Source organism: Sphaeramia orbicularis, chromosome 24 (genome assembly GCF_902148855.1).
Source record: "Sphaeramia orbicularis chromosome 24, fSphaOr1.1, whole genome shotgun sequence".
Classification (NCBI taxonomy): Eukaryota; Metazoa; Chordata; class Actinopteri; order Kurtiformes; family Apogonidae; genus Sphaeramia; species Sphaeramia orbicularis.
Window position 1 is genome coordinate 49,172,298 of NC_043979.1, and position 22,240 is coordinate 49,194,537.

Genomic DNA, 22,240 nt, shown 5'->3' on the forward strand with positions numbered 1-22,240 from the left:
AATCATGCGGTAAACATAATGCATACTAATCTTACAATATAATTTAAAATCTCACTTTCCGGAAGTACACCAGAGTACTTCCGGGTTAACACTGTTGTGTTTACAGGCGAAGAATGGGAAAAGATGTCTTCAGATGTGTTGAATGCAACGAAAAAGCGACGGAGCTGCACAGAGATTACAGTAACGGCATCTTAAAGATAACAATATGTGTATGTGGTCTGTTTTCTGTGTTATATTTCAGTGGTTTTGTTTTATATTACGTGTTTATCTTGTGTAGATGCTAGCTTTAGCTAACATGTCACTCAGTTGATGTGACGTTTTCATCCTTCCTGAGACTAAAACTAGAAAAATAAAGTAAACCTTTTCAGTTCAAGTAAATATCTTATTATATCAGTGAATAATAGACAAACGAAGCACCCTCTCCTCATAATAAACCAATTATTGTCAAATTATTGTTATAGGTACTTTGAAGTATTGTATAATTCCTCTGTAACACTTAGCTCTGTATCTATATGTATATTAACCCCTTCATGTATTAATTGTGAGAACCTTAGTCAAGATTTTTTTCTTCAGTGTTTTTATTCCTCCTTAGGCATGAAAAAAAACAATGCGATCTAGTTTTTTATCTGTGGAGTTACAAAATATCCATGCATTTAATTTTTGAAGTAAAGAAGCATGTGTTTAAAACCCAATATCAGAGAGGGATATGAAAACAATGAAATATAAAAGCATGTTGACAACACAAAAAGAGCACAGTGTAAGACCTGGACTGAACAAACAAACACAATACTTTGGCTCTGATGGAATTTATAAATACTTTTACTCGAGTACAGGTACGAGTACTGGTACTTGTGCATTATTTCAACCCCATTAGATCACAGAGAAAAACGAAGGTACTTTTCCCTCCACAGCTTTAGTTCTTCTCTATATCACCTTAAATGAAAACCATTATTTGTATAAACACAGAACTTTAATAACATAACAACTTTTGCACTTATTTATGTATATTTCTTTAATTATCATATTGATAATATTATGTGTAGTATAGGGATGTAACGATATGAAAGTTTCATATCACGGTTACTGTGACCAAAATTATCACGGTTATCATTATTATCGTGGTATTGTTGAAATTGTGCTCAAAATGTTCAAAAAGTACTAATACACACACTGAAATAATTTAACCAAGTTGTATTTTGAAAAAAATAAAAAAAAAATAAGATAATTGGCACAATGTACTTTCTGTTGCAGAAACATTCAAATATTAACCCTTAGTGGTCTGAGCCTGTTTTGTCCGTTTTTCAGTCCTTTTGATTTTGCCTTTATATACTATATAAACAAATGTTTACTATACCCATGTTTGGGATCTTTTTTTTCAGCACAACTTCATTTATATCATCTGCCTATTATTTTTTCACTTTAAACTACTATATCAACACAAAAGGAGAAAAAACACACAAAAAAAATCTGATTTGAAAAATGTATTTACTTTATTGCATAAATAACACACAGATGCTTAATAAACCTTTTCAAAGACTTTAAAAGTGAATATTGGTTCTAAATATTAGGTATATAAAATTAAAATTGTAATAAATTAAAACTGTACTCAAATATGTGACATAAAAACATATCTTGACATGGGATTTTTTTTCCCTAAAAGTGCAGGAATTAAACATGCTTATCATGATAATTAGAATTTAAACGGTAATACTAACCGTCTGCAATTTTACCGTGGTTTATCGTTATATCGGTTATCGTTACATCACTAATCCTCACCAAGGAAAATCCAATTCTCACTTTATACAGTAATCTACACCTGGCTTTACTGCCTTTGTCCAGAATAATATACATTATATAGACTAGATGTCGTCCAAAAATTAATGTTTATTTGCAACATAGTATAGCAAACTATAACATGATCAAAAACAAATTAATTTTAGCAACAAAAAAAAAAAAATAGTCTCCGTTTTGAATGTGTGGGGTCGCCAGAAATTTGTGAAAATGGGGTCAGGAGTTAAAAAAGGTTTGGAAGCACTGGTTTATATAAAACAACACACACCTCATAAATATTGTTTACGTAGGTCAGTATTGTTTTCATTTAGACCTTATTGTGATTTTTGTTGTTTTAAGGAATGTATGTTATATACAGTCTTCTATCTATTGTATAGCTTTTGCTTCTTCCTGCTCCTTTTCAAGCTGCATATATGGAGAAGTCTGTTGATATAAATATTTCATACACTGTCTGTAATACGAATGTTCAAAATAAATTGTTCATTCATTATGCTATCAATCTCTTCTGGAACAGAAAGCGTTTGACAGTGTTTGAGTAGATGTTACTCTTGTGTCTTTTTCTGCAGGAGTCTTGTCAGAAGCCGGTGGACAAGTACATCGAGTACGACCCAGTCATCATTCTCATCGACGCCATTTTGTGCAAATCACAGGCTTTCAGACACATTTTGTTCAACTCAAGCCTGAATGTAATACCTTTGACATATATACAAATGAAAAGTGATATCTCAGGCGATTACATGGTCTTTCAGTTTGTTTTCTTTTATATTTTCTGCAGATTCACTGGAAGTTGTGTGTGTTCTTCCTGCTGTGCGAGGCCTACCTCAGATGGTCTTTACTCCATGGATCTGAACACAGCAGTGACCCTGCAGACATCATCAGATACACCAAGGAATGGGAGTTCTATGGCATGTTCGCATTAGCAGCCCTTGGTAAGTTAAAACCAAAACAGAATAGTATAGTAGTGTAATACTCAGAAGTCACTGGTTTTACAGTTTATTGTTTTGTTTTGTTTTTTAATTGTGTTCTTCCTAAATTCTAAATAAAACCAGACAAGACATCATATCCCCTACACTGAATCATTTTATTAGATCTTAAATACACTAAAGAAAATATAACACAGTATGATATAAACCAGATGTGTGACACTTTAAACATACTCCTCAAGATTTGGATTCATGTTTCTACCACCAGTTATTTGAAGTTATTTGTGGTGGAACAGATGAGATTTTACCCTCAACGCTCACAGTTTTAGTATCACACCATGAAAAACCATGAAATAATGGTCTTAATTCCTGAGATACTAATAAAACTCTTAATAATTTCCCTGTCAGTGGTCGAGAAGCCATAAAGATCCAGATCCGACTAAGTTTTTCAGTACCTGGCAACCAGTTCTGAATCACAGAAAAAAGGTAGATCCCTCACTTATTCCACAATCGTCTTATTAAGTCTGTGACTAATATCTGTATTCCTTATTTATTTATTATTTTTATTGTCAATTATCCTTTTTTTTTTTTTTTTTGGTGCAACAGGGTGGGAATGTTCGTGGGTTTGGGTTTAAAAACAAAAAAAAAAGAACAATGACTGTATTACATTTTTTCTGTGACTTGATATGTAATAAAAAACACTTTGAACAAAAAAAAAGATCCAGATCCGGACATGAACCGTCTTTGAGAAAATAACAACTGGACATAGTAACAACAAATTTAGCATTTGTAGATGTTGAATAATGCAGAGACGTGGATTTTTAAACAACACATTGACTTAGATAGAGTTCACGAATCAATGTTTGGTGGAATAACACTGATTTCATGCATCTCGCTGAAACACAGCTGCTTCTCCTTGGTTCAGGTCTCAAAATTCTGACGTATCACATATAAACTATTGCTTATATTTGTAAAAGATGGTTGTTTTTGTGTCAGTGTTTTTATTGACTAGTAACAGTGAAGATGACCAGGTGACTTTTAAACAATAGCACATTTGGCAGCAACTTTAGTCAGACATGTTCTACTATATTAATCACTGAGCAATAAGGTTGTAGTATTTATTATTCTTCCTTTTTTATGGATGACTGAATTATTCTCTATATAAAATTTCATGTTAATATTACATTCTAAGAGGCAAAGGTGGTGGTTTAAAGGTTAACCTGCCTCAGTATAATTTTATTTTATATACGTCTAATATGCACATATTTCTGTTGCGCACTTTTATATATATATTTTTAATATATGTCTGTATTTTATTATGTTGTCTTTAGTTGAATAGTGCACTGTTACTGGCAGATACCACCTGCAGTGTTGTTGCACAGCCTTTGTAATGACAATAAAGCCTATTCTGTTCTGTTCTGTTCTGTTCTGTTCTGTTCTATTCTGTTCTATTTTATTCTATTCTATTCTGTTCTATTCTATTTTATTCTATTCTGTTCTATTCTATTCTGTTCTATTCTATTCTGTTCTATTCTATTCTATTCTCACAGGGAAATTTGGTTTCTGTATTTTGCCACCCTAACATATACACATAATATATAACATTAGCATTAGCTCATACATTCAAGAGGGTTACAGTTATATTTATGTCGTTTCTTTTGAACCACTTCTAGGATAGAAATCCTACAGTTAAAAAAAGCAGACATTTCTTATATGTGAGAGTCTGATCCCAGTGAATATGGGATGTTAATTGTATAAATAGCGGGGTGTGAAGCCCATCCATGAGCCGTTTCAGATGGAGTGATTTCCAGTTGACGTTTGTGTTCCAGAGCTGGCGGCGTTCTGTGGCGGCGTGCTGCTGTGTCTGTGGTTGGTTGTGGTTCGTCTAAAAGGCGGAACCGTTGAGTTCAGGCTGCTCCTCAGGGCGCTGCTGCTGTCCTGTTACGGAAAAGTCCTCCTCATCCCCACCGTCATCTGGGAACACGACTACTCGCCGCTCTGCCTCGGCCTCATCAAGCTGTTTGTGCTGACGTCGAACTCACAGGCCATCAGAGGTACGAGAACGTGATGTCATTAGCAGAGGTCGGATACGACGGCAAACGTATGTGCTTTTCTTACTCGGTGGGATTTGAAGAGAGTGGATGGTTGGCAATGAAATAGATCAGTAAAATGAACAGAATAAACAACAAAATTAATAAACATAAACATAACCGGGAGGAGACCTCGAGGAAGACCCAGGACACGTTGGAGAGACTATGTCTCTCGGCTGGCCTGGGAACGCCTCAGGGTCCCCCCGGAAGAGCTGGAGGAGGAGTCTGGGGAGAGGGAAGTCTGGCCATCCCTGCTTAGACTGTTGCCCCCGCGACCCGGCCCCAGAAGAAGCGGAAGATAATGGATGGATTACTAAACATGAACAACGCAATGAAAATTACAACTTTTTAGAAAGGTGTTGGAAAAAAAATACAACAGATTTTGGGTTTTAAATTACACAAACCCACTTTACCACTTTTGTTCGGACATCTTCCTGATGATTTGACAATAAATGATAAATATCTTATAAAAATTTTTCGTGCTGCAGCAAAAAAAACAACATAATGTTTATGCTGAAAATTCAGTTATAAATGGAAAGAATAGAAAAACCAATGAGGTAAATAATTTGATTTCATGCTTTCTTTCATTTGTTTAGATGACTACCTGGAGCTATGGTCCGTTTCAGTTATGATGTATTTTTTATTTTATTTATTGGTTTATTGAAAGCTGCGGGAAACTTTTGTGACCAATTTTTCATCAGACCTGTCAAACCTCAGTCCTATCCTCAGTATCATGAATCTGTTCGTCTGTCTGTCATTCCTCAGCTGAATCTCTTGCATTACAGTGAACAGTTTCTTAGTTCCATCCACCAGAAACAAACCATGTGTTTACAAACAGAGCCAGGAGGTCACTCGGGCATCTTGGGAATTTTGTCGCAACGTGCATTGTGGGAAACGCCGGTTCACGCCGCTGTCTGACAGCAGCAGCTGGAACAGACACGACGCAGAAACAACAGGAGCTCCCTTCCCTCTATGCATATTCCTCCAGCCGTTTCTGCATTTCAGCCGTTTCCGCGTCGTGTTTGTTTCATCCATATAATATCATAGGCTCGCGCTGCCACTGCTGCTGTCAGACAGCAGCGTGAACCGGCGTTTCCCACAATGCATGTCGTGACAAAATTCCGAAGATTCCAGAGTTCCCTCCCGAGTCTGTTTGTAAACACATGGTTTGTTTCTGGTGGATGAAACTAAGAAACTGTTCACCGTAATGCAAGAGATTCAGGTGAGTAATGACAGACAGACGAACAGATTCATGATACTGAGGACATGACTGAGGTTTGACAGATCTGATGAAAAATTGGTCCCGAAAGTCTCCCGTAGCTTTAATAGGGATCATGCATATTAATGAAGATGAAAGTATAAAAAATATATTCATGTAAATACACCAGAATTAGTCAAAATAACTCCTTTTCATCTGTAGTCCCTAGGCAGGTGACAGAAACAACACATAAAACCGCCAACATTAATACAGCACTCTTTGGCTATAAATTAAAAATTTTATTGTAACAATGTAACATGCTTAAAGCGTTAACTGCTCTTGTCTTTTTGTCCAGTGATCCTGAACAGCAGCAGACACATCTCCGTCATGGCTGTGTTCGTCGGTTTACTGTCAGAGGGTTGTGTGTCTCAGATCTGTAAACGACTTCCATGGACCATCCAGGACATGTTGGCGTTTCAGTGACCGACGCTTCATCAGACCTGTGACTGTAAGAACTGAAAAGCTGGAAACAACAGGGACGTTCTCTAACTTCCTCTCCTGTTCTGCTGTTTTGTGCTTCTTCTTTGTGCCTTTATGGAGTAAATTCTTCTCTGTTCATTCAGAAGAGTCACTGATTTGACGGAAAAAAACTGCTGCAAGAGACACAAAAATGCAGCAGATCCGACATGTTCTGTATCGGTACACTGCAAAAATCTAAATCTTACCACGTGTATTTTTCTCATTTCTAATCAAAATATCTCATCACACTTAAAATCAGTCAGAATCACCTACAGAGGAACTTTTCAGTGAGATAGAAGAACTGATTTATAGACAATAGATCTGGAAAATCTGATTTCAAGAAATCTTACCAAGATAATTTTTATTTGTTCAATTGGCAGATGTTTTTGCTTGAATTAAGAAAAAAAAAAAAAACTTGAAAAAAGCAAAAAATCTTGAATTAAGAAAAAAAAAAACTTGAAAATAGGAAAAAAAAAAAAAAAAAAAATCTTGAATTAAGCAAAAAAAAAAAAAAAAACTTGAAAAAAGCAAAAAATCTTGAATTAAGAAAAAAAAAAAAACTTGAAAATAGGAAAAAAAAAAATCTTGAATTAAGCAAAAAATATTGAATAATGCAAAAAATCTTGAATTAAGCAAAAAAAAACTTGAACACAGCATAAAATCTTAAACAAAAAAAAATCTGGAACTAAGAAAAAATCTTGAATTAAGGAAAAAAAATTCTTGAATTAAGCAAAAAAAAATCTGGAATAAAGTTAAAAAGAAAAAAAACTTGAATTAAGTAAAAAAAAAAAAAAAAAATTGAATTAAGCAAAAAAATCTTGAATTAAGTAAAAAAAATCTTGAGTTAAGCAAAAAAAATTCTTGAATTAAGCAAAAAAAAAAAATCTGGAATTAAGTAAAAAAAAAAATCTGGAATTAAGCAAAAAAAAAACTTGAATAAAGCAAAAAATCTTAAATTAAGCAGAAAAAATTTGAATTAAGAGAAAAAAAACTCAAATTAAGCAAAAAAAAAAAAATCTTGAATTAAGCAAAAAAAAATCTTGAATTAAGTAAAAAAAAAATCTTGAATTAAGCAAAAAAAATCTTGAATTAAGTAAAAAAAAAATCTTGAATTAAGCAAAAAAAAAATTCTTGAATTAAGCAAAAAAAAACTTGAATAAAGCAAAAAATCTTAAATTAAGCAGAAAAAACTTCAATCAAGAGGAAGAAAACCTTGAGTTAAGCAAAAAAAAATCTTGAATTCAGCAAAAAAAAAAAATCTGCCAGTGATCCAAGTGAAAATGATCTTGTTCAGATTTCTTTAAATCAGATTTTCCAGATCTATTGTCTATAAATCAGTTCTTCTGTCTCACTGTAAAGTTCCTCTTCAGGTGATTCTGTCAGATTTTAAGTGTGATCAGATATTTGGACTAGAAATGAGAAAAATACACTTGGTAAGATTTAGATTTTTGCAGTGTACAGGGGCATTAAATCAAGAGGAGATTTTCTAGAGTGGTTAAAAAAAAAAAAACAGACGCTGACACCAGCCTTGGACCGACTCCTGATCTGAAAGAACAAACACAGACTCTGAGGTTTTCATTCTTTAGCTCATTGGTGAAATATTTAACAGAAATGTACACACCCACATCATCATTCATTTTTAGAGCAGACTGTTTTCGCCCAACGCCATAAATTAATGATGTGCTTTGGATTTTTAACCCTTAAAGACCTAAACATCCAAAACCATCTAGTGATCTGAACTGTTGAATACCTGTGGATCCACTAGTCCTATTAATACATGTCAATAATTGGTGTAAAATACAGTTCTTCATCTTTTCATGGTCATCAGATATGAGTCATTTGGACGTTCAGAGGCTCCGTAGTTACCATGGAAACACCGTCATCTTCTACAACATTGATTCACCAGTAAAACCCATGGAGCTGGATCAATGACAGTGGATGGACACACTGGGTTTATGATCGGATAATGAGAGATTTCACTGAAAACGTCACTTTTACTTTCAGTTCTGATATAACTGTTGAATTTACTCTGAGCTTTTATGAACATTATTATTATTATTATTATTATTATTATTGTTATTATCTTTATTTGACTAGGAAAATCTCATTGATCTACAAGATCAGTGAATTAAATATAGGAAAATACAAGATTTACACTGAAAAATGCAAAATTCAGAGGATGATTTTATAATAAATGGCAATAAATCACAAAGGAAATGTTAGATGTAGAGAAAAATTAATGTAGAAGTTGACCCATAAATAGTTTTAGGTCTTTAAGGGTTATGACTTCTTAAATTCTTACTGTACAAGGAAACCTAAAAAAAAACTCAAAGCAAAACTGTGTGAATGGAATGAGGGGATTTTATTTATTTATTTTATATGTACTGTGAGCAGACTGGTTGAACTGGTGTTATTATAAATTGCTACTATTTCAGCTTTTAGAAAAATATCTAAGCAAATCCATCCAAATAATCGGACAAACTAGGATCAAAACACTAAATGTGGGTGAAACAGCTCAGATTATCAGCTGATGTTTCAGTTGAAGTGGTTTTCTGTAGTTTTGGTGTTACACACTGTGACCAGCAGGGGTCAGTCTGGTACCAGAACACACTGTGGACCAAAACCACAGACTGTACCAGCCACCGAAGAAAGGATGAAGATCATTGTTTATACACATTTTTACTATTGTGTCAGCTTTTTTTTTTTTTTTCTTGTATTAGTTATTTACTTGTAATAAAATGACATTATAAAATAAAAAATGCTTATTTAAATAAAAATAAATTATGAATAGAAGACCAAAAATGTATGGAGGTAAATATTTAAATCCTTTTTATTGTTGGTGCAATACTATATTTATGGACTGTTAAAAATATGACACAAATACAACAATTTAAAGTAGAAACTGGACATGATATTGAAGCATTTCAAGCAGTGAAACCATTAAACATTTGTAAAAATGTGCAGATAAGGCTTGTTTGAGTTTTATAAATACACATCTATGACTCATGTCCAAACCACATTAGCTTTATTGTATTATTTACCAATATAATTTTCACTTGTTCCATTGGCAGATTTTTTAGCTTGAATTAAGCCAAAAAATCTTGAATAAAGCAAAAAAAAAAAAAACCTTGAAAAAAGCAAAAAATCTTAAATTAAGAAGAAAAAACTTGAAAAAAAGCAAAAAATCTCGAATAAAGCAAAAAAAAAACTTGAAAAAGCAAAAAGTCTTGAATTAAGCAAAAAAAACTTGAAAAGAAGCAAAAAATCTCGAAGCAAAAAAAAACCCACTTGAATAAAGCATAAAATCTCGAATTAAGAAAAAAAAAACTTGAATAAAGTATGAAATCTTAAACAAAAAAAATCTCGAATTAAGCAAAAAAAACTTGAATAAAGCATTAAATTTCGAATTAAGCAAAAAAAACTTTAATAAAGCATAAAATCTTAAATTAAACAAAAAAAACCTCTTGAATTAAGCAAAAAAAAACTTGAATAAAGCATAAAATCTTAAATTAAACAAAAAAAAAAAAGAAAAACACTTGAATTAAGCAGAAAAAAAATTCTTGAATTAAGCAAAAAATCTTGAATTGAGCAAAAAAAATCTGCCAAAGGAACAAGTGAAAACGATCTGGTTCAGCTTTGTTGAACTCAGATTTTCCAGATCTGTTGTCTGTAAATCAGTTCTTCTGTCGGACTGAAAAGTTCATCTGGAGGTGATTCTGTCTGGTTTTCAGTGTGATCAGATCTACACAAAACATTTAATAACAGGCAGAATATTGGTACAATTACACTTCCTTCTCTGAAGACATTTCCATTTGTTCATATTTATTCAGATTATTCACATTTTTGTGAGAGGATAGTTTGTAAATGGGAACATTTCCAAATAATTTGACTTTTTTTTTTTTACACTAAAACAAAGAGTAGATGTTGTCATTTGTCGGGTTACTCTGTTATTATTAGACTGGTCTGATCCACTTTACGTCACATTGGACTGAATGTGGAACCTGAACTAAAATCATTGTTAATATGTTCAGTGTAATTTTTGCGTTTCATAAATTCATCCCACAGGCCTGACTGGACCCTTAGGCGGGCCGGTTTTGACCCACGGGCCGTATGTTTGACACCTGTGCTGTAAGGTCCAACAGTGTAATTCTGAGTCTGTGTTTATATGTTGGTTTTCATCCTCTTTCATCATCGTCTTCATGTCCACACTAACAGGTTCTTCTTTTAAAACAGCATTTGTTGTGTTTTGTAACGTCCGTTCTGCTTCAGGTCTTTGTGAAAGGATGTTTTTAATACTGTCCAAAAAAAAATACTGTCAAAAAAGAAACCACCTCAACCCAAACCGACTGGAAAAACTTACTTTAGAATAAAAAAGCAGATTGTTTAATGCTTTTATTGCAGCTTTATTTAAGAACACCACCATGTGTCTGTGTGGATGTTCATATACTATAGGTCAGGGGTGTCAAACGTGCGGCCCAGGGGCCAAAGGGGGCCCGCCAAAGGTTCCATTCTGGCCCTGTGGGATGAATTTACAAAGCGCAAAAATTCCACAGTCAAGGCTGTGGAACTCATTTTCCACATACAGACCAATTTGATCTGAAGTAAAATAATAACCTACAAAAACTAATGACTCCATATTTTCTTCTTGGTTTGATGTGAGAAAAAAAATATTACATTATGTTGATAAATAATGACAGCTTTAATGTTTTTTCTTCGTTTTAGTGCAAAAAAAATAACATTAAATTATGAAAATATTGACATTTTCAAACTATCCTGTAACAATAAAATGTGAATAACCTGAACAAATATGAACCTGAAATGTCTGTAGAAACTCCAGCCCAGTTTGAACTCTTTTCTGCTGTTCCTCAGTGTTTGGTGTCTGTGGATCTGATCCAGAATGCACATGGACCAATGATACACCGAGGCAGAACATTGTTAAAATTGCACTGATTTTTCTTAAGAAATTCCATTTTTTTCAGGCTATTCACATCTTTTTTGTTTGGATAGTTTATAAAAGTAAGTATTTTCATCATTTAATTGGGTTGTTTTGCACTGAAACAGAGAAAAAAAATTGGACTTGTCATTATTTATGGGTTCTTCTGTTCTTATTTTCCTGGTCCGGCCCACTGCAGATCAGATCGGACCCCTGAAAGAACATGAGTTTGAGAGCCCTGCTGTAGATGCATCCACTGTTAACTGTCACTCATACAAAAGCTCTTCATATATTTCAGCTCAGGTCGTGGTAATAATACTGTCTACAGTTTATGGCATGACCTTATGTCCATTTGTCCAGTAGATGGCAGTCTGTAACTGTTTACATGAAGCCTCCTGGAGCGAACGGGCTGGGAAGTGTCAGTGCAGGGGTGTCAAACGTACGGCCCGTGGGCCAAAACTGGCCCCCCAAAGGGTCCAATCTGGTCCATGGGGTGAATTTATGACAGATATTAACAATCACAGATGTTAAAGTCCTTTTAGTTCAGGTTCCATATCCAGAATAATACCATCTAAAGTGGATCAGACCAGTCAAATACTGTCATAAGAACCTAGAAATATTGGCAAGTCTAAATGTATCTCTTTATTTTAGTGTAAAAAAGTGAAATTACATGAAAACGTTGATGTTTACAAAATATGCTTTCATAAAAATTACGAATAATCTTACAGATCACAATGAATCTACAAATACACAAAACATTTAATAACGGGTAGAATATTGGTAAAATGTGGCTTTTCTTAAGATGTTTTGTGTTCATATTTGTTCAGGTTCTCCACATTTTTTGTGATAGAATAGAATAGAATAGAATAGAATAGAATAGAATAGAATAGAATAGAATGTAAAAATGACCATGGAATTAACACTGAAAAGTTGTAAAATTGCAAGAAAACTGTCAGTAAAAATGCAATGCAAAGTTGTTTATTTGAAAAGATTTTTGTGTTAACGATTAAATCAAATATAGCTGTACTTTTTACAGGAAGAGTATGTGAACAAAACCAGATTTATATGTAGAAATTGGTGTGGTGCCGTTTAAATTGCAAGACCACAATGTTGAAATAACAGCCTATTTGCTTTATTTTTTTTTTTTTTTTTTTTTTAATGAAAAAGTAATAAAAAATAAACATTTAACAATTTAACATTTTTAAACAGGTTACTTAGTAGGCAGCTTTAGCCCGCCAAAGGGTCCAGTTCGGCCCCTGGGATGTTTTTGCTAAGTGCAAAAATTCCACAGTCTTAAATTAAATTAAGCAACAAAAAAAAAAAAATAGCTTGAATTAAGGAACAAATTTTGAATTAAGCAAAAAAAAAAAAATCTTCAATTTAAAAAAAAAAAAAAATCTTCAATTAAGCCAAAAAAAAAAAAAACTTCAATTAAGTAAAAAAAAATCTTCAATTAAGACAAAAAAATCTCAAATGTAGCAAAAATTCTTGACTTAAGCCAAAAAAAAATTTAAATTCAGTAAAAAAAAAAAATCTTGAATTAAGCCAAAAAAAAAATCTAGAATTAACAACTTAAATTTTTTTTCTTTGTTTTAATGCAAAACATAACATTAAATTATGAAAATATGTACATTTACAAACTCTCCTGTAACACTAAAATGTGAATAACCTGAACAAATATGAATAACCTGAAATGTTTGTAGAAAATTAACCACAATTTTAACAATTTTTCTGCCTGTTCCTCAGTGTTTAGTGTCTATAGATCGGATCCAGAATGCACATGTAGAAATGAGAAATTGAGGCAGAATATTGTTAAAATTGCACTTATTTTTCTTAAGAAATTTCAGTTTTTTTCAGGTTATTCACATCTTTTTTATTTGGATAGTTTATAAAAGTAAGTATTTTTATAATTTAATGGGGTTTTCTTACATTTTTAAATTTAAATTTCAGTTTTTTCAGGATTTTTTTTTTTTTTTTTTTTTTTGGATAGTTTATAAAAGTATTTTCATAATTTAATGGGATTTTTTTTGCACTAAAACATAGACAAAACTTTGGAGTTGTTATTATTTCTAGGTAATTCTGTTAGTATTTTTCTGGTCCAGCCCACTGCAGATCAAATGTAGCTGAATATGGAACTGAACTAAAATGAGTTGGACAGTCCTGGTCTAAATAAACACTGTCCACATGCATCTCTAAGAACGTACATAAAAGAATGTATAAACTAAACAGAATTCTAAGGATAACCTCTGACTTTTCCAGCAGAAACTCTGAAATTCCATGCAGCGTCTGCAGTTGAGGTGCGTGTCGTTGCATGTTCTATCACTACAGGTGACACTTTGAAGCTCTGAATAATGGATGAACGCTACACACTCCTGCACTTTACAAACAGACGACGCAGGGATGGAAGAGACCAGATATGGATTTCCTCTGCAGCGTCCTCCATCAGCTGGTGGGGGGGGGGGGGGGGGGGTCAGCAGCGACACGCAGCCGCTGAATGCGTTTCCTCCCGTGCATTCACACCTGCTGAATGCCTAAACAGGCCGGACATACATATGCATGCTGCTTTGGCATTCTGCGCCGTCGAGGGAACTGTCAGCCCAGTTCCTCCTGGGACGGAACCCAGAAGAGGCAAGAAAAGGTGAAGAGGAAAACAGGTCCAGGCCCAATTAGTACTGCTGGAACCCAGAAACAGCCACAGATACTCCTATGGCTGCTGCGAAATGAACTTTTCTGTCTATTTAAACTGTCGTGAGTCATTTATCAGCATTTATTATAATATTTTCCTCTGTATTCTGCATTTTTCTGTTTAAATCATGTATTTTTTTTTTTCACTGATCTTATAGATGTTCATAAAATATCAGAGTAAAGTCAAAGGTTATTATATCAAAACAGAAAAAATGAAGAAAAAGGGACTTTTTCTGTCAAATCTATCATTAACTGAACTGAACTGAGTGGTCGGGGGGGGGGGGGGGGGGGGGTCTGTCTCAGTCATGACCACGTTAGGACTGATCTAATGACACTGTCAATATCCAAGCACCTTATGTCGTTGACTACACCTCCTGTTCAAAGCACCGTAGATCACTCAAATCACTGTTTCACTTCTATAACTGTTTACTTTCTACGACTGTGCTCTGAAATGTGTACATACAGTCAGAAGTCTTTATTTACAGTATTGTACCTGGAAGCTCTTTTAGAGGAAGTTCTTTAGCAAGTTTTTTTAGAGTATATAAACTAACCTTAATGTCAGCCTGGTCACTAACCCACCTGTTTTTGGTCTGTCTGTTTTTTATCTTCTTGTGCAAAGCTGCTGAATACTGGAGTTTCCCTCAGGATTAAGAAAGGATCGATCGATCGATCAATGAATGTGTGTGGTTATAGTGCAGCTGAAAACTGACTTGCATCCTGCACCTCACCAAAAAAGAATTTCTCCAACCGCCACTGATGATCATCTGTGTGTACTAACACTAGTCACTTTTCCATTGACTCTCAAACTGTGTGAATCTAATTTGCACATGAAAACTGACCTAATGGAAAAACAACAGTTTCACCAAAACTGTTGTTTTTTGATTAAAAGTTTTTTGCACTTGCAGCAGGTGGTTTTTCGGGTGTAGCGCAATTGGTATATCATGCAAAACTACAATGAAAAGACCTTTGTGTGTAACTACAGTCACATGAATTAAAAAAAAAAAAAAAACAAATGTTGACGGACGATGCAACAAGAGAAGAAGAAGAGTTTTCAAAGAAACACGGTGTGGTACATGTGGACACACCAGGAAACTGAATCATGTTTCATTTAGTACGAGATAGAAGGGTAACGAGCATTCTAGATTCAAAACTACCAAGAAATGTGAGCATTTTCCAGGACCTAGAAGGCACTATGAGAGAAATATGAATATATCTGTAAATCAACACCATATTTACATTTGTCACCATGTTTATGGAATGACTTCTCGTATCATCTCACAATAATAAATAAACAAATCTTTACATTTGTGATTTAATGGAAAAACCGACATTGCGCACTTCTGTTTTTTACAACAATTAGTAAATATCAGTAAAGTTTTGCAGATATGTCCAATGGAAAAGTGACTAGTGGTCTCTTTTCTATTGACCCTCAAATTGCACAAATATAACTTCCGCAAAACATTTGCCTAATGGAAAAACGACAATTTCACCAAAACTCTTGTTTTTCGATGAAAAGTTTTTGCGCTGGCAAGAGGTGGTTTTTCAGGCGTAGCGCAAATGGTATATCACACAAAACTGCAAAGGAAAGACCTTTTTGTGCAACTAGAGTCACATGAATAAAAAAAACCCTGGATGTTTAGGGATGTTACAACAAGAGAAGAAGAGTTTTAAAAGAAATCTTGTGACAATAAATAAACAAATCATCGTATTTTTGGTTTAATGGAAAAACCAACATTATGCACTTGTGTTTTTCGACATTTAGTAAATATCGGTAAAGTTTTGCACAGATGTCCAATGGAAAAACCACTAGTTGCTTTTCCATTGACCCTCAAACTGCACAAATATAACTTGCACTTAAAAATTTACCTCATGTAAAAACACGACTAATTCACCAAAACTCTCATTTTTCGATTAAAAGTTTTTGCGCTGGTAAGAGGTGGTTTTTCAGGCGTAGCGCAATTGGTATATCACACAAAACTGCAATGGAAAGACCTTTTGTGCAACAAGAGTCACATGAATAAAAAAAACCCTGGATGTTCAGGAACGTTACAACAAGAGAAGAAAAAGAAGAGTTTTAAAAGAAATCTCGTAATAATAAATAAACAAATCATCGCATTTGTGATTTAATGGAAAAACCGACATTACGCACTTCTGTTTTTTCGACATTTAGTAAATATCGGTAAAGTTTTGTGCAGATGTCCAATGGAAAAGCTGCTAGTGACATGTTAACTGAACATTTGAGTAACTTCACATGTAGCTTCATGTCCTGTGTCGATGAATTCTGATTAGTCGCTTTTCCATTGACCCTCAAATTGCACTAATATAACTTGCACTTAAAAATTTACCACATGTAAAAAAACAACAAATTCACTAAAACCCTCATTTTTCGATTAAAAGCTTTTGCACTGGTAAGAGGTGGTTTTTCCAGGCGTAGCACAGTTGGCATAATCACACAAAACTGCAACGGAAAGACCTTTTTGCACAACTATCGTCACGTGAACAATAAAACCCCGGATGTTTAGGGACGCTACAAACAGAGAAGAAGAAGAGTTTTAAAAGAAATCTCGCAATAATAAACAAACAAATCATCGCATTTGTGATTTAATGGAAAAACCGACATTACGCACCTCGTGTTTTTTCCACATTTAGTAAATATCGGTAAAGTTTTGCACAGATGTCCGATGGAAAAGCCACCAGTGACATGCTACGTTACCATTTCTGTAACTTCAGGTGCATCTTCGTGTCCTGCTTTGCTGAATTCTGATCCATTACCATTGATCTGATTGTGTGTTTCCGCTGTAAAACTTGTTCACACAATAACCTTGCGTTTCCATTTGTTTGCCCTGCAGTCCTAACGCTGCACGCCGTATATTGCATCAAGCGAAGAGAGATTAGATTGTTGTGGTTATTATGTTGTCAACTTTATTACTTTTGGGGTGAGCCGCCGGGTTGTCCTAATTGGATTGCGGTCGTCTGAATTCCCCCAGCGTCAGGAACCTCAAACCTATAAAATATTCCAATTATTAAGCTTGAAGAGCTGAAGCCAAATGCGCGCCTGAGTTTTATGCCGTCTAAAAATAGCAACGCAGATGGATGATGAACAAGTTGTGTATGTGTGAGCGTGTGTTTGCGCTCGCAGAATCAATCCCCAGAACACAATAGAGAACAATAGAGAGCGCTCCATCATTTTGTTGCAGCAGATCTAATCCATATTCCCACAGCTCCTCTCCATTTTCACTTTTCTGTGAAGCACCAGCGGGCCTCCTGTGTTTTTCTACCACACTCATCCTTAACACATGTCACAAACACAAACACATAATACGTCTTCATTAACCCGGCCGTGCTCCGTCATGGCGGCGATTAAAAGCCCGATCTCCTGCACCGGTCGATACACAAAAATAAATACGCCAAAACACGCGCAAATTTTAAAGTCTTTCTGATTGAATTTTTTAAAAATACATTAAATCAATGGAATTTGTCTTTAAAAAGAAAAAAAAAAGCACTAATACTCTGGCAAATTAATTCTTTAACCTTTTAATGCATGAATTATGAGAACCTTAGTCAATCTATTTTTCTTGAGTGTTTTTATTCCTCTTTAGGCATGAAAAAAGCAATGCAATTGAAATTTTTTTTATGAACCTATTTTTCATGGAGTTACACTCAGCTGGACACCATGCGTTTAATTTTTGAAGCAAAGAAACATGTATTTAAAAGTCATCATCAGAAAGTGATAAACTGTGTGAAAACTATGAAATGAAAACATTTTTAATGCAGCTAATCTAATGTTTTCTCTCTTTTTATCATACTCAAATATTAGTTATTACTCATTTCATGGAGATAAAATCCTCCTGAGACCCAGGAAAATGCCAGTTTTAGCTTTTAACATTAAAAAATTTGTCTTGATTGGAAACTGCATAATGCAACAGTTTTTTCAGATACATTTTAAAAATTATATTTATTTATTAATTGATTTTTTAATGGAATGTCCTTTGTAATGGACAGATTTTTTTGTGTTAAACTGTCAAACTTTTGTCCCCTACAGAGGACAAAATGCATTACTGGGTCTCAGGAGGATATGCAAAAAAAAAAAAAAACAACAACAACAAAAACTTTTTGTTTCAGAAAACTGTTAATCACAGTCTAATAACAATTAGCAATTAATTTACACTGAAAAATGTTAGTGCAGATCAGGTTTATCAAGAGCAGCAACGTTACAGTACTGGTCTGAATGTCAGTGTATGGGCTGGTGCATAAGCGTCCACTGCGTTGGCTGATCTGGAACTAAAACAACAAACCCATGAAAATACAAGAGAACAGCTGGAGAAGAACTGACCACTGGAGTGACCACTATGAATGAAAGGGTTAAAATGGACTGAACTAACTCTCTGATGTATTTATTTATCTATTTTTCTTAGATCTGTATATTTTAAAGGTGCAGGAGACTTTCGTGACCAGTTTTTCCTCAGCTCTGTCCATCCTCAGTCATATCCTCAGTATCTGTTCGTCTGTCTGTCATTCCTCAGCTGAATCTCTTGCATTACACTGAACAGTTTCTTAGTTCCATCCACCAGAAACAAACCATGTGTTTACAAACAGAGCTGGGAGGGAACTCAGGCATCTTCAAAATTTTGTCGCAATGTGCACTGTGGGAAGCGGCGGTTCGCACAGCCGCCTGGCAGTGGCATGAAAAGTAACAAACACAATGCGGAAACGGCTGGAGGACTATGCACAGAGGGAGGCAGAGCTCCAGCCGTTTCCACATCGTGTTTGTTGCAGCAGCTGCTGCCAGGCGGAGCTCCGCTTCCTCCGCTTCCCTTCAGCCATTTCCTAACCTTAACCCTGACCCGTTGTGTTTGTTTCATCCATATAATATCCTGTGGTTGCACTGCCACTGTCAGGTGGCTGCACGAACCTCCAATTCCCTCATGCACATTGCGACAAAATTCCTCAGATGCCGAGTTCCCTCCCAAGTCTGTTTGAAAACACATAGTTTGTTTCTGGTGGATGGAACTAAGAAACTGTTCACTGCAATGAAAGAGATTCAGCTGAGGAATGACAGACAGACGAACAGATACTGAGGATATGACTGAGGATGGACAGAGCTGAGGAAAAACTGGAGACGAAAGTCTCCCACAGCTTTAAGTTTTTATGATTCTTTGTCTGTTCTTCTCTGTGTTTCTAAGTCTTTGCATTATTCCAACTTATTTGTTTAGATGCTTTTTCCGTTTGACATCCTGATGTTTGTTCCAAAAAATTCTCTGTTCTGTATACCAATATATTTTCAATAAAGTTGGGGGGGGGGGTTATTATCAATGAATTAGAAATAAATAAATAAATAATCCTGCACCGGTCAGCCAGAAAGCTGAGCTGCCACAGCCTGTTCATTAAGATTAGGTTCACCCAGAAGACCCAGAAGACCCAGAAGACCAGTGACACAATCCATCTGCTGATCTAAACTGTTTAACACCTGCTGATCCACTAATCCTATCAATACATGGAAATAATTGGTGTCAAATACAGTTCTTCATCTTTTCATGGTCATCAGATATGACCATATTTGGACGTTCAGAGGCTCCGTAGTTACCGTGGAAACACCGTCATCTTTTGCAACATTGATTCACCAGTAAACCTATGGAGTTGGATCAGTGACGGTGGATGGACACACTGGGTTTATGATCAGATAATGAGAGATTTTACTGAAAAAGTCACTTTTTCTGCAGTTTTCTCTGTTTTGATAAAATAACCCTCAACTTTAATCTGAGCTTTAATGAACCTCTACATGATCAGAATTCTGACTTTAATCTTGAAATTCTGACTTTAATCTTGGAATGCTGAATTTTTTTCTCAGAATTTTGACTTCAATCTCAGAATTCTGACTTTAATCTTGAAATTCTGACTTAAATCTCAGAATTCTGACTTTAATCTTGAAATTCTGATTTTTTTTTTTTTTTTTTCAGAATTCTGCCTTTTTTCTCAGAATTCTGCCTTTTTCTCATAATAATAATAATAAAAATATATTGGACCTTAATTTTTTTTTTCCAGTGGCCTTAATCCTCTTCCGTAGCGATGATATTTATCCCAAAATAAAACTATATTCTGACATTAGTCATTATTATTTTGTATCCCAGACCCCTGTTAGAAAAGAAACACCTGGATTCAACGTGTCCACATACTTTTGTCCATATAGTGTATATGGTGGAGGTTGTGTATAGAATGTAAATGTTTTTACTGGCGTTTCTACTGGGGTAAACCCTCTACATGTGCACTGACTTTTAGATGAATGCTCTTTGTTTTGAACTGGCCCAGTGTTGTTTGTGTGTTTGCTTTCAGCGCCACCTGCAGGACACTTTTTTTGGCAGCTGCAAGAAATTATGACCAATTAGTTCAGGTACCAGAGCCTCAGAGCTGCTGCATATTCATGTGTTTTCTGACTGGAAGTGTTTGATCCGACTGTGATTAGGTTTGTCGATCTTCAGGAGTCAGCCAATTAAGTAATAAATACATAAATAAATAATAATAATAAAATAAATAAAAACTTCTTTGTTATGATGTCGCTCAGAGGTCATTTTAGTTCAGGTTCTACATCAGCCCAATATGAGCTCCAACAGTAAATAATAACACCCAGAACCGACTGTATAAATAATAATCCACATTTTGTCTTTATTTTGTGTGAAAAAAGTAAAATTACAAAATGTGAAATGTGAATAACCTGAACATTCATGTGCAACCTGACATTTGGTGCAATTTCAACAATATTATGTCTCGCCTTATTATTACTACAAATTAAAGGATCTACAAATGCACAAAACAGGCATGACATTGATAAATTTACATTTTTACTTAAGATATTTCAGGTTGTTCATATTTAGGTTATAAGGTTATGTTTTTGGTTCATTGTACTACTTATTTGTGTTCATTTTTGTCTATTTTGTTGCCTATTTTCTTCTATTTCTATAAATTTTGTCACATTATGTATATGTTTTGCTAATTTTGTTGCTTATTTTTTGCCTTCACTCATTTTGACGCTTATATTTGTCCATTTTGTCCCCTTTTTTTGTGTATTTTGTTCACTTTTTTAATCAATCTGACATTTTTCTATCATATGAAATGAAATTCAAATGCATCCAGTAAAAACTATAAAACGGATTTATTTTCTGTCTTTTTGGTTCATTGTGCTACTTATTTGTGTTCATTTTTGTCTATTTCTTGCCTTTTTGTTCAGTTTTTTCTCATTATGTACATTTTTCATTAATTTGCAGCTTATTTTTGTCTTTACTCATTTTGATGGTTATACTTGTCCATTTTTGTTCCCTTTTTTCTCTATTTTGTTCACTTTTTTAATCAATCTGACATTTTTCTATCATGTATAATGAAATTAAAATGCCATCCAGTAAAAACTATAAAACTGATTTCTTTTTGATCTTTTTGGTCATTTGTGCCACTTATTTGTGTTTACTTTTGTCGATTTTCTTGCCTATTTTGTTCAATTTCTGTTAATTTTGTCTCATTTTGTGAATTTTCACTATTTTTTTGTCCTTTACCTCATTTTAACGGTTATATTTGTCCATTTTTTGCCCACTTTTTTGTGTATTTGTTCACTTTTTTAATCAATCTGACATTTTTCTATCATATGCAATGAAATTAAAATGCCATCCAGTAAAAACTATAAAAACGGATTTATTTTCTGTCTTTTTGGTTCATTGTGCTATTTATTTGTGTTCATTTTGTCTATTTTCTTGCCTTTTTTGTTCATTTTGTCTCATTATGTAAATTTTTCAGTAATTTGCAGCTTATTTTTTGTCTATACTCATTTTGATGGTTATATTTGTCCATTTTTGTTCCCTTTTTTCTGTATTTCGTTCAGTTTTTTAATCAATCTGACATTTTCTATCATGTATAATGATATTAAAATGCCATCCAGTAAAAACTATAAAAAACAGATTTCTTTTCTTTTTTTTTTTTTTTTGGTTCATTGTGCGACTTATTTATGTTCATTTTTGTCTATTTTCTTGCCTTGTTTTGTTCAATTTCTGTTAATTTAGTCTCTTTGTTAATTTTTCACTCATTTTGCAGCTTATTTTTGTCTTTTACTCATTTGACG

At 34.1% G+C, this 22,240-nt stretch overlaps 2 protein-coding genes across 2 annotated transcripts in view; one reads left to right on the forward strand and one right to left on the reverse strand.

Annotated features, from left to right (window-relative positions):
- The window catches only part of LOC115414891 (uncharacterized), a 185,128-nt gene that overhangs the window by 73,156 nt on the left and 89,732 nt on the right, over positions 1 to 22,240 (reverse strand). The window lies entirely within an intron of this gene.
- LOC115415113 (protein ARV1-like) lies at positions 70 to 6,623 on the forward strand. The gene is made up of 5 exons (XM_030128569.1): positions 70 to 209; positions 2,358 to 2,477; positions 2,567 to 2,720; positions 4,544 to 4,768; positions 6,358 to 6,623. The coding sequence occupies exons 1-5, from the start codon at positions 114 to 116 to the stop codon at positions 6,483 to 6,485; spliced, it is 723 nt and encodes a 240-aa protein (XP_029984429.1). The 5' UTR covers positions 70 to 113; the 3' UTR covers positions 6,486 to 6,623.

Coding starts and splice junctions, on each gene's coding strand:
- LOC115415113 (XM_030128569.1), top strand. CDS start 114: ATGGGAAAAGATGTCTTCAGATGTGTTGAATGCAACGAAAAAGCGACG. Junction 2,721..4,543: donor GTTCGCATTAGCAGCCCTTG/GTAAGTTAAAAC, acceptor TTTGTGTTCCAG/AGCTGGCGGCGTTCTGTGGC. Junction 4,769..6,357: donor GAACTCACAGGCCATCAGAG/GTACGAGAACGT, acceptor CTTTTTGTCCAG/TGATCCTGAACAGCAGCAGA.